The sequence below is a fragment of the Corvus brachyrhynchos genome, unplaced genomic scaffold, assembly GCF_000691975.1.
Source record: "Corvus brachyrhynchos isolate BGI_N302 unplaced genomic scaffold, ASM69197v1 scaffold331, whole genome shotgun sequence".
NCBI classification, from domain to species: Eukaryota; Metazoa; Chordata; class Aves; order Passeriformes; family Corvidae; genus Corvus; species Corvus brachyrhynchos.
The window spans coordinates 4,714,650-4,727,074 of NW_008237229.1; the positions used below are offsets into that span (position 1 = coordinate 4,714,650).

A 12,425-nucleotide genomic window follows, 5' to 3' on the forward strand; every position below is an offset into this window, starting at 1 on the left:
CTCTTTCCACTGCACAACTGAACAGTACTTTTCTTGCTCAGCTGGAGCTGAAGTGCAAATAGCAATATTTAAATTAAGGTGGCTTTTGATACAAGGCTTCTGGAGAACTAACAATACACTATTTATAATGAGGCCAGTTCTACTTATGGTGGTGTAAAATGCAGCTGCCTAAAAAAAAAAAAAACCAAAACCCAAAACAATAGACCAAATTATGGTAGTTCTCACCCCATTAATCACCAACTAGTTTTAAAGTCACATGTTAGTAGGCACGGGGCAGACTTAGGTCCCACTTGGAGATAACTATAAATGAAAGCCTCTTAATTTTGCTACGAGTAAGCAGCAATGGTTAGACTAACTACAGTAGTATCAATTTTTTCCTACCCTTGTGACGAACCGTAAATAATTTCCTTGTTACAGAATCCTCCAAAGAGCCACATGAGAATTCTGCAGCCAGTGGACTGGGTTGGCTGATCCCCAGACAGACTGATGTTTTCACCAGCTGTATTGTACAAGATGAAAATAACTTACCTCTTCACTTACTTCTGATTACTAGGGTAGTAATCCATGCTACAGACCCCCTAATTAGCTCTAAAAGTATTTGGTGAAAGGACTGCTGGGAGCAACAAGAGTTCTTCTGCATTGGCTAAAAATCCAAGTATCTACATTCTTGAGCAGGTTGTGTGGCTCATGTTGAGTTCTGCACATCTTCTGATTAATTTTATTAATATGACTGAAGAAGTAATTTGGCCAAAAACAAAGCAATGACAGACTGAATTTTGGGTTGTATTCTTTCCCCATATAGACTCAAAAATGACACGTTTCAACGTAATCACTTAGAAACCTATCAAAGCCAAACATACTGTAAGAAGACATCTCTGTGCCATCAAAACAGCAAAATCACATAGATGAGGAGAAAAATGCCATTTCTGGGGAAACAGTAGGAATGGTAACAGCTTACCTCAGGCAGCACATCTTCTGAGGCAGAAAAAAAGTATGTATAAACTATTAGTTCTGAAGCAACCTCAATGTATTTTTCCTGAAAAAATACAAACAATGTTTTTTTAATTTCTGAATTTTAGTAGGGGTCAAACAAAAGCTTTGTGACATACCTTATCTTCAATGAGCAGTTAGAAAATATGGTTATGGAATAAAATTGTAAAAGCACTTTGATAAACATAAAAAACCCTAAGAATTTGTTACACGCATGCACTTCAGTCTTTGAAAAGATTTTTACAATTACTCCCTAAATAGCCAAAAGAAGTAACTTTATTTAATCAAGCTTCAAACCTTTAAAGGAGATTCACCACCAACATACACAAAAAGTACACGATGTCTCTTTTGCACGTGCTCAAACATTTGCTGGCTAGGAAGTGGCCTGATAAGAGGTCTGGAAAGGAAAAAAAAGACCAAGAAAAATCTCAGTTTGTGCAACCTGTAAAACCCAAACAAATAAAAATTCACAAGAAAATGTCATAAAGTTTTTTGTGTTTTTCAGAAAATTATATTTCAAAATGCAAATTATTTTAATGTTTCAAGTTATTATTCTATTTTACATGAAAAGGTAAAAGAAAAAAGAACGTTCTCCTCTCCCCCCCAATAACATGTAATGTTCCTCAAATAGCACACTTAAATTTGAAATTCAAATCTTACTACAAAATGCTGCTATGATTTAAACATGCATGCCTTCTACTGGACACAGAATCACAGACTGGGCTAGACTGGAAGGGACCTTAAAGATCATCTGGTCTAACCCTGCCACCGTGAGCAGGGATATCTTTCACCAGACCAGGCTCCTCAAAGCCCCACCCAAACTGGCCTTGAACACTTCCAGAAATGGAGCATCCATAATTTCTCTGAACAACCTGTTCCAGTGTCTTACCACCCTCACAGTAAAGAATTTATTCCTAATATTTATTCTAAATCCATGCTCTTTCTGTTTAAAACCATTGCCCCTTATCCTGTCAGCATAGACCTTGATAAAAAGTCTCTGTCTTTCTTACAAGATGTCTTTATATAGTGGAAGGCCACAGTAAGGTTGCAATCATCTGAGAGAGAAAATTCTGAATGTAAGCACAGCAGTTAGGAAATGTGGTCTTAGAAATAAATAATCTTAACTCAGCACCAGTCTCCAATGCAGCAACACACATAGTACATATAGTTTTTAACTTCAGTATCTTGTTCTTTTTAAATAACTCTTGGCCCACCTCAAAATCCTACCTAAGTTTTAAGTCACTGGAACAAGTCTCAGAAAAGAGTATACTTACCCTGCCACTCTATTAGCAAATTCAATTATATCATCTTTGGTTCTAGGTCCTCTGTAGTTGTATGCCAAGTCACCTTTCAAGCTAGATAAATAGGAAAGACAAAAAAAAGAACAGAATAGCAATCATCTAAACTACATTTGCACATGTAAAATTTCTCAACCTTCACATGTTTACTACAGTCACCTTTTAGCAAGTGATAAGCAAAAGAAATGGTCAGCAAAATATAAAACTCAATAATACAATACAATGCAATTATGGAATAGAAGCTTATTTACACAGTATCTGATTTACGGACTTGTTGAAATACATTTTTTTTGAAATTATTTTTTTCTAGTGCACAGCAGTCAATTACTTCATAAACACACAGATCATTTAGAACACTTGTTTAGGACATATTAAAAAGCCCCCCAAAACAGTAAAACACCCCACACTCAAACCAAACCTGAGACACTCAACATTTAAACTACTCAGGGATTACTCCTGGTAAAAGGAAAGCATATAAACTTCTTTAATGCTTTTTTATAATTGAAATGTATCCAATAATCTGCAAAACCTTCCAAATTTATGTATGAAGCTTCAGTGAAGTGCTGGTCAGCTTATGGTACTCTGCTGACAAGAGGATGTAGCAGGCATTATCAAAATATTCAAGTAAGTTTCACTAATTCTAATAGCTTTCTTTGAATCCACACAGGTTTAAGAAATTCAGAGGAAAGAAAATAAACCAAATTTTTAATGCCTCTATTTGCCAATAAAATTTTTCATCCTTAAATATTTCAAGCTGAACATCTCTGCTGCTTTGAGAAAACTAACTTGACGAGATTTATTATCATCTATTATGAATACTGTTTGCTTAAACAATAACCTGCTAAAAACCCCAGTATGTCCACAGTAAAAAGCACTCAAAATTATTGAGTCTTTATTTAACTTGACATTGTACTGGACTATACATTACAGAGGTTTGAGATTTTTAAATGGACAGGGCTACTTTTAATTTTTTGTCATGAAATCATTGATAGAAATTCCATAGGAAGAATTAACTTACAGCTTAATTGTTGGATAGCCTCGCACTCCAAATTCGGATGCAGTACCTGAAAGAAATGCATTAATGCCAAAGTGAACTAAGACTCTTTTTCTCTCCTACCTTAATCTTTAAACATGGTTTACTATTCAAGCCACATAAACAAATGAAAAAAATACCACTTAGCTCAATATGAATTATTCTACTTGCTTTCAAGGAAAAGCTTGCTGTTATTAAGCTACATCACTAAATTTTGGACTTCTTTCAGAGGTGCTGCAGGGTCCCAGGATAGGCACCCAATTCATGAGCTACAACTCAAATGTCATGAGAATCCTCTGGACAGACATGCTTGGTCTGCTTTCACTAAAATGTAGCATGCATTGAATATGTACATACAATTGACTGAAAATATAAGATGCAAGAATTAAGCATCAAGGATGTAGAGCTGTAAATACGATGCTTGAAAGAAACATAGAAGACAATTATCTACTCGTGCTACAGTAATGGCTAACAAGAAGCGCAGTATCATACTGCAGTTGTTACAAAAAAGTTTTTAAATCATATTCCACACAAGTAAATGTCTACTGTCATGAACCTTACCAGAAGGAGGCACTTTCTAAGTAGGTACTTGCTGCTTACTAAAGTGGTGAAAAGTAGGACAACTGCAGAACTTTTTCCCCCACCTCAGATTTGTTTAAAACCTTCTATCTTGCTCCCATCAATGGGAGGAGTACAACTTGCAACCACCCTTCCACTTGTGAACATAGTAACTGCCACCTGAAACTACAATTTCCAGCAAATTCAGTGTTTCCCATAAGTTAAACTACATAGTCTCAAAAAAGGATTAAGTCTAAAATTCTGGCAATACTTGTGCAATTCCCTGTTGAATAACAATCCCTGCTCTCAAAAAGCACCTAGAGTCAACACTTTTTACAAAACCATTCGGAAGCTACCAGCCACATGCCACAGCAAGCAGATGTTGCAGGTCTTGAGTGCAAAGCTCTCAGTAAGAGTTCAGAAATTGTGACCCTAAGGTTGTTCACCTGGATCAGTACCTTATTGCACAGCACTACAAATAAAACTAGCAGCTCACCTACAGGCATCTAATCAAAGACGACTGCTCTAAGAAACACATACAAGGATTAATTTGATTCTGATCCTTTTCTCTCACAGCTCTACTACATGGAACTACGATGCATTAAAATGTATACTAGAACATTCAATCACAAGAGCTGTCAAACAGATGGTTAATCCCCTCAACTTCATGGAAGTGACGTATTTACATCACCACCTCCACTTCTTGATATGAAGAAAATAGCAGCAATTGTTCCAGCCCCAGGTGTGATGTATTTCTACTTTGCTCACACACAGTGGACTCCTGAGGCTAAACCCCCTGAAAATTCAACTAATACCACAGCAGGTGACTGCTCTGTTGATGTAAGTGCTGTATCCTCATTCCACAGAGCTACCACAGGCAACATCTTCTGGATGATTTGTACGTTCACCTGTGATCTCAGCTCTCTGACAACAAGCTTCCCCTAAGTTCAGATCTTTCACACTACTTCATATTCCTATTATATTTTAGTATATTACAAATAGTATTATATTGTAGTATATTACAAACTACGAGGAGCAAACCACTCATGTTCCTTCCTAGTGGCAAGTATATGCTACAGATGCATTTCCTTCTGATATTTTCAAGACTAAATTACTTTAGATTTCAGAGATCATTAGATTGCAAAGATATTAAGCACAGTTGACTTGAGCTTTTCATATCCAGATGTGAAATTTCCACTTTCAAAATGAAAGCATAAAACTATTTCAAAAGATTTATCAGACACTATAAAGCTGGTTGCAAATCTGAGAAGAAAAACTTTTCCAAGACACAAAGGAACCCTTGCAGCTTTTAGTAATTTTTATGAAAGTAAAAATCAATTATATAACAAAACCTTAGCACCAATTCTGTTCTAGGTATAAAATACAAGATTTTAGTAACAGGATGACAGATGCAAATATTTCAGGGTAAAAGCTGATATAATTTATATGATTTAGAATTTTATATACATGACTGGAAAGTTAGAGAACCATGAAACCTATTCCCAGTTTTGAAGTTACCTGGTTGCATGACCTTGAGACTTCTAATTCTCCAGACTTATTTTTCTATAGAAAATAAGTATCTTTAAGATGAAACATGAAGTCAGACTGATTTGGTTTTATAGATAAAGATACATACAATAAATTGGTCTTTGAGACAAAATCACTTTAATCTCAAAAGACCAAACTCTCCTATATCTAAGCACAGGAAAAACTAGAATACCACTGAAAAAAATATTCTGCATAACATTTTAGGCAAATACAACAAACTTGAATAATCAGATTTAATGGATATTAGCTAAAAACACTACATATATTTACAAAATTTTATTCCATATAGATCTCACTTGGGCCCACTCCTCCCTATACCTTCCCTTTTAAATATCCTCTTAGTTCAACACAGATTTAAGTGAATTGACAATAAACAAGCACACAAACACAAAGAAAGTAGTTAAGCATTCAACAATCCTCTCACATCTACCCAAACTACTTCTCTAAACACCAAGGCTTTAGGGTTTTCTCCGAAAAGGTTGATATATGAAAGGCCCCAGCAAAAACCAAAAAGCATTGAAAGAGCTGAATTTGGTTCTTTGAGAAGACATTTACAGAGAAACATGGGAAGAAATCGGCTGAACAGTGATTACTGATGTAATGAATTCAGTGATTTCAGCAGGCTTTGTGTAACAGCTTCAGGATCAATTACCTGAAATGAGTAAGAGCCAAGAACACAGGCACTCCTGCAGCAGTAATACAAGGAACCTAAAACTGGATGCTCTCAAGAGACACACCACATAAAAATACTTATATAACAGTACTCTAAGAGGCATATCAAAAGCACATCTTTGAAAAGCTTTTACCTTCCCTACTCAAGCAGAAACAAATGTGATAAAAAACCACATACTACATCATGTTATCACCTTTAGAAAGAAAAATAGTAAGGAAATTTTTCTACAATGACTACATATTTGTGCTATGACACAGAAGAACAATTTCAAGAAAAAAAAAGTTTCAAAACAGAGGTTGTGATGAAATTACCCCAAAATAAACCATACTTACTAGAAAAGGAAGTTGCATCCATCTTCCCAACTTTTACTGGAGAACCCATGTTTCTCATTTCTATGCCCACTTCATTCCACACAGGCTCTAGTTTCTTGCAGTGGCCACACCAAGGTGCATAAAACTGAGAAGCAATTACATTTCATTAAAAAAAAAATTAGTAGAAATTGATTCTACAATTAACCCTCAAATCATTAGCAAGACTTATTTTCTAGTCACGGTACCCCTTATGTCTTAAATAAATTTCAAGTTAGTTACAAGGTTGGCATGACAAGCAATTTACGATTTAGTCCTACTTTTAATATGAAAGCACAAGTTTGAAAATAATACATTAAATTGCTATTATATAATTTCTTACTTAGGAATAGACTGTGTGGGTTTTTTTTGAAAGTTAAAGGATCATATAAGCAATCTATCCAGGAATATGAATTTGCCAACAGGCCGAAAATATCAATGTTTTGGTATAACAAGGTTACAATTTGATAAAGCTGAATTTTGTTTTGCTATACACTGCTGATAACGCCGAATTAGCACATATACTTGCTCCCACTCAAAAATCACAAATCTGGGTAATACAATTTTAGAATTACAGTAAATATTTGGGTGAGGAAAGGAATGTTACCTCATCCACAAACAAGCTCAATCTTTTTAGTAACTCTTTGTCCCTGAAATAACAGGCACTGAATCTTTCTAAACAATTTAGAAAAGTAAAAGAGGGCTCTCATATATTTGATCTTTCAGTGCTAATAGAAGTCTAGAACACAAATCACCTGTTATAATTAGTGAAAGGAATAATAAAAATTCTGAACAGACTTTATCACCTCCTAAGTGTGTTTGGTAATCTGCTTTCCTCTTTTAAGGTCTGCAAAATATAGATTGAAGCCTATTCAGCAGTCTATTCAGCCTATTCCTCATTTACCCTGAACAGACGGATTGCTTTTCTATCACGGCAGTCAGAATTACTGCCATGAAGTTTTTCTCCATCCTGTACAAACAACTTTCCAAACAATGAAGCACAGCCTGACTACAGGGTTTAGCACTGTGCATTCTGTCTTTTGATTTCCACCAGCAGATCTTCCCTTTTTTCTTATATACTCACATCTACAAGCCAAATATCATCTTTACGGTTTTCTTTAAACCTAGAAAGGAGAAAAAATGAAATCAACAAATTATATATCTGAAAATAAAACAGTGAAGTGCATGTGTGAAACAGGCAAAGTCTACAAGAAGGTTAACATAAAACTACAGATACAAGATTTCTGTTTTCTTTCTTTCTTTGAGGGTGGGGAAATGGAGGAGATGGTTATTTTTGAGTATTAAGATTGCCCCCGTACATGATACTACACACACAGCTGTGCCAATTATGTTTCTATAACTACTTCCTGAGGCAAAAAAACCCCAACAAAACAGAAAAACAACAAGAAATAAGAATACACACCAAAACACACAGAAGATATTTGATTAGCATGTGGAACCCAAGGGGAAGAAGTATTTTGCAGTTGTCTTAGTTATATTAAATAAATTTGTTATTGTATTTTTATATACCAACTAATACAGACTCTTAGAGCATTGGTTTAAACTGTTAATCTTAGTTTTACTAAATGCAAACTAAATAAACTATCTTTAATATTAACATGTGAAGCAATCTTAGTTCAATCTCCTTTAACATTCTACTATAGGTGCATCAGTTTATAGTTTAATTGAAGTTGCACACAACCAAGAAACCAACTTCATGGAATAAAAATGATCAAGTTATTGATAAAAGCCAGAGATACACAGGTACTACTGAATTTTCTTAATGCTAGACAAATGGCATTTAAATTAACTGACTGGTTTTGTTAACTGTAAATCTGTCACTAAATTCTAAAACCTCTAACACAAAACTAAGCTTGATAAATCAAAGTTCTTTGGTACCTCCCAAAATGCTGCTTACACTTTTCACTGTTGTCACTACAAGATCATATGAATTACTGCATTAGTTAACTAGTCCTATGTAGAGAATGAAAAAAGTTTATTTTTGTAAAAGACAGGCTTCATAAAAGTGACTAGGACTGGCACTAAAGTCACACACAATGACATACATGATAAAACACTCTTTATTCCACCATTCTTACTGCAAAAGGAGATGAATATTTACATATAATTATGCAGTAAGTGTAGATCTACACTCTAAGATCCAATTAATAGAAGTTATAGCCCAACTCATCATTATGGCTGCATAAATGGCTCATAAGCAGTAGGCAGAATTTATTATATTTCACTTAAAGTTGAATCTGTAATAGTCCATAATGGTCTTGAAGAAATACTATTGCTGACACTGGCTTACTGTTTGAAAGAAATAATTCAGAAATCATGAATACAATCTAATTACAGTGTTGAGTATTTGAAACTTAGAATTGCAGCATTTCACTGGTAAATTCCAGCCTACTTTATTGATGGCATACCAAGGCTGCAATGCCTGTACAGCAGCAGGAAAGGTATTTGCAGAGACTAATATGGAACTGCTAAAGGAAAGCATCATTTTTAAGTCACAAAATTTCTTAGTTGACAACCTCACTAAAAACTTACTTTACCACCCTAAGCACTGTAGAGCTAATGAAAGAACCAGTGAGAGTCCAGCATCTCTTGAGAATTCTAACAGAGTTATAGCTAACTTCCAATTACAATGCCAAATAATTGGTTATGATGCAAGAGGTAGAAAGCAGTTACTGGGCTGTGCTTCAGTTTAGAATATCACTTTTCCTTTGTATAAGAAGAATCTACAATTAAATGTTCTCCTTCCTCTGCCACAGCAAAATTGTTACAGCAAATTGCAAAGAGCATTAAAGTACTGAGAAAGGTAGACTGCAACCTTGCCAACAGACAGAAAGAAAAAAGGGAAAGAATAAAACACCTGGAGGCTGAGCTTTCCAACAGAGTTTAATAACTTTGACCTAAGATTGTATAAAAAAATACCGTAGTTTTTATAATATAAATTTCACCGTACTTCTCATTTACAAGCACCTATTTAATGAACTTCCACAGAAAGTAAAATCTGAACTGAAACAAAACCCCAACTATCGAAACTCACTCTAGTTTTGCTAACGTCAGTGATTAAATTACTAGACAATATATATTAAGAAAGTTCAACACACTGCTGAAGAAAAAGAGAAATCTCTCTACAAATGAGCAGTCAAGCATTTTCTGAAGGTGCTGTTTTTAGGCCCTATAAATATGTTTTCCAAGCACTAAATTTCAGTGTCTCTTTTTAAATTGTCCTGTGCAATCCTCTGTCAGCTGTCAGAGACACAATCACACTCGTGGAAAGATGACGTAAGTGTTGCACATCCTTGAATCAAAATTATTTGTCTCAAACCCATACATCTTCCCAACTATATGATCAAATGTTCTCTCAGCCTCCACTTAAACCAAGCACCCCACTTAATCATGAACAGTTAAAAGAAACCACCATAAAGCAAAACTGAACACCAAGGCCACAATTCCAAGGGCCTTAAAACAACCCAGATGCTGCATCTATTCCTTGCTGTTTCCCTTCTCCCTCCCCTTGCACCGACGCTTCTAATCATGGTTTGAGCCACCAGTGCATGCCCACAGATAGAAAAATACTTCCTTTTTCAGTCAGGTTACTTATCTGCTTCATTATCACACTAGAACAAGTCCACACCCATCACAAGTTGAGTGCTGACCTGAGGCAGCAGATCTGCTATCAGAGCAGCACAAGCCAAGAGGAACCACAGCTCATTTTGTGCATCCCTCCCACAGCCCAGCTGGGCACCTCTGTTAGCTCTGCTTGTTTTCCCATATCCTGTAAGCTTTGGAAACGGACCTGAGCCTTGCACTAGTCCGCACGGTTTACAACTACTAAAATTCAAATAGAACACAAAGCTTACAGCAACAGCAGAACACCCATAATGTTTAGGCATCTATAAAATGGAAAGCTTGAAACTTCAGCAGTCACTGCTCCCCAGTTTGGAGCAAAATTAAATTAAAATTTAAGTTGTTTAAATTAAATTTTCATTTCAATTAAATTTAAATTGTTTTCGTGTCTTTTCTCACCATTTGCCAATTAGCAAAAAAAAAAAAAAAACAAACCAAAAACAAAAAAAAACCCCCCACAAAACCTGCCCTGAACAATTAATCAATTCTTACTCTTAACTGGAAATACAAGCATCTGGACAGTTTTGTAATTGAAAAATTCAAATGTTCTAAAATGAGATTTTCTTTTATCAGTTATTTTAAAAAGTTATGTCACAACAGAACCACGACTCTTCACTCCAAAGCAGCAAATACATTTACACACACGTGTGGAAACATTATATGAGAACGTGATGCAGGAGCACAGATAGGCTAAGTGAATGCATCTTCAGTCCTTGAAAATATGAGCATGTTTTAAAAACAAGCTTTGAAAATCAAGTCCAAACAGTTCCCATGCTTCAGTTGTTTTTTCACAACACCAGAGGCGCTGCTGTGTCTCTCCTGAGAACTCCTTCCGTATGTTCCCATCCCCTCACCCATAAATCCACTACACCTCATCTGATCTTATGATTAACAAGCAATATTCTAAAAATGTGAGTGGTTTCCTGACAGTTTAGCTCTTTGATGTAATTTATCGTGGATTGAACCCTCATGAAAACATCACCTTTAACTGGCTGAAATTTATCCTAAAGCAGTCATCTAATGCTACCTTCTCCTTCCCTACCAGCTAATATGCTCCATATCTTCTCTTTCAATTCCAATAATCATGCTGCTTTGTAGCACTTGGTATCTCTGACAAAAAAAAAAAAAAAACAAAAACCCAACCATTTGGGGTCATTTTCTTGGGAAACTATAGCAACTACGTAGCTATCAAACTGCTACAGCAAAGCAGTACTCCAACAGTGACACTACACAACCAAGTTCATGGCAGGACTACCCATTTCAATTTCTGCACAGTCTCAGGACTAATTCTGTTGTAAATGCCCTTTTTTACACTGGAGTATTACTGGCACTTCAGGCAACCATGAACTAGTCCTGCAGGCCTCTTCCTCTCTTCTGTTTCTGGCCATGCCTGAACGCACTTAGACTCGTACTCCCAACCCCTCATGCAGCCATGCCACAAACTCTAATGAAAAAAGAACTTGGATAAACGCAAGCAGCTTTTATTTGGGGCAGGCACCAATACACCAATATATTTACCCCACCAAAAAGAAAGACAAGCAAGGAAGCTCAAGAACATTTCTGGCAACACCACCACAGTAACAGCTTTAAAAAAAGCTGAAAAATAAATTGTTCCTTCATTAACTGAACCTCCTCAATAGGTGAGACTGAGGACAGACCTCATGGGAGTCTACAGCTTCCTCAAGAGAGGAAGCAGAGGGGCAGACACTGATCTCTCCTCTCTAGTGGCCAGTGACATGACCCAAGGGAACAGCATGAAGCCGTGTTGGTGATGTTTACGTTGGATATCAGGAAAATGTTTTTCACCCAGAGGGTGGTTGGGTGCTGGAAGAGGCTCCTCAGGGAAGTGGTCACAGCACCAAGCCTGACAGAGCTCAAGAAGTGTTTGGACAACACTCTCAGGGACATGGCGTGACTCCTGGGGAGTCCTGTGCAGGGACAGGAGTTGGACTTCAACGATCCTTGTGGGTTCCTTCCAACAGAGGATACCCTGTGATAATTCAGGACACAATCTTTCTGTCCTTCCTGATATAAAAAAGCCACAATCTTTTCCAGTGTAGCTTTCTTGACAAGCACACTACGCACAAAGTCGGGGGTCACGTTCCCCACAAGAAGACAATATCTTGGCAATTAGGCAAGACACGCCGGTACTTACGACTCATCTAGATCTTCCACAAAACCCGCACCTGACGCCACCACATGCGCAACCACTGCGAGGCAAAGGAAAAGCGTTCCGTGAGTGATGCCCGAACCAACCCGGGGTGCTCACGCACACCAGCTGACAGACTCCCTTCCCTCCTGGCCCCTCACGTCCCCAGCGCTTCCCCACAGCCACA

At 36.7% G+C, this 12,425-nt stretch overlaps 1 protein-coding gene across 1 annotated transcript in view; it reads right to left on the minus strand.

Moving 5' to 3' along the window:
* The window catches only part of TMX3 (thioredoxin related transmembrane protein 3), a 34,382-nt gene that overhangs the window by 16,738 nt on the left and 5,219 nt on the right, over positions 1–12,425 (minus strand). The window contains exons 2-8 of the mRNA XM_017729438.1: positions 12,245–12,353; positions 7,532–7,571; positions 6,433–6,556; positions 3,307–3,352; positions 2,265–2,345; positions 1,288–1,387; positions 959–1,036 (exon numbers count right to left, since the gene is read on the minus strand). Coding sequence (XP_017584927.1) covers positions 959–1,036; positions 1,288–1,387; positions 2,265–2,345; positions 3,307–3,352; positions 6,433–6,556; positions 7,532–7,571; positions 12,245–12,353 — 578 coding nt within the window. The remainder of the gene's footprint in view (positions 1–958; positions 1,037–1,287; positions 1,388–2,264; positions 2,346–3,306; positions 3,353–6,432; positions 6,557–7,531; positions 7,572–12,244; positions 12,354–12,425) is intronic.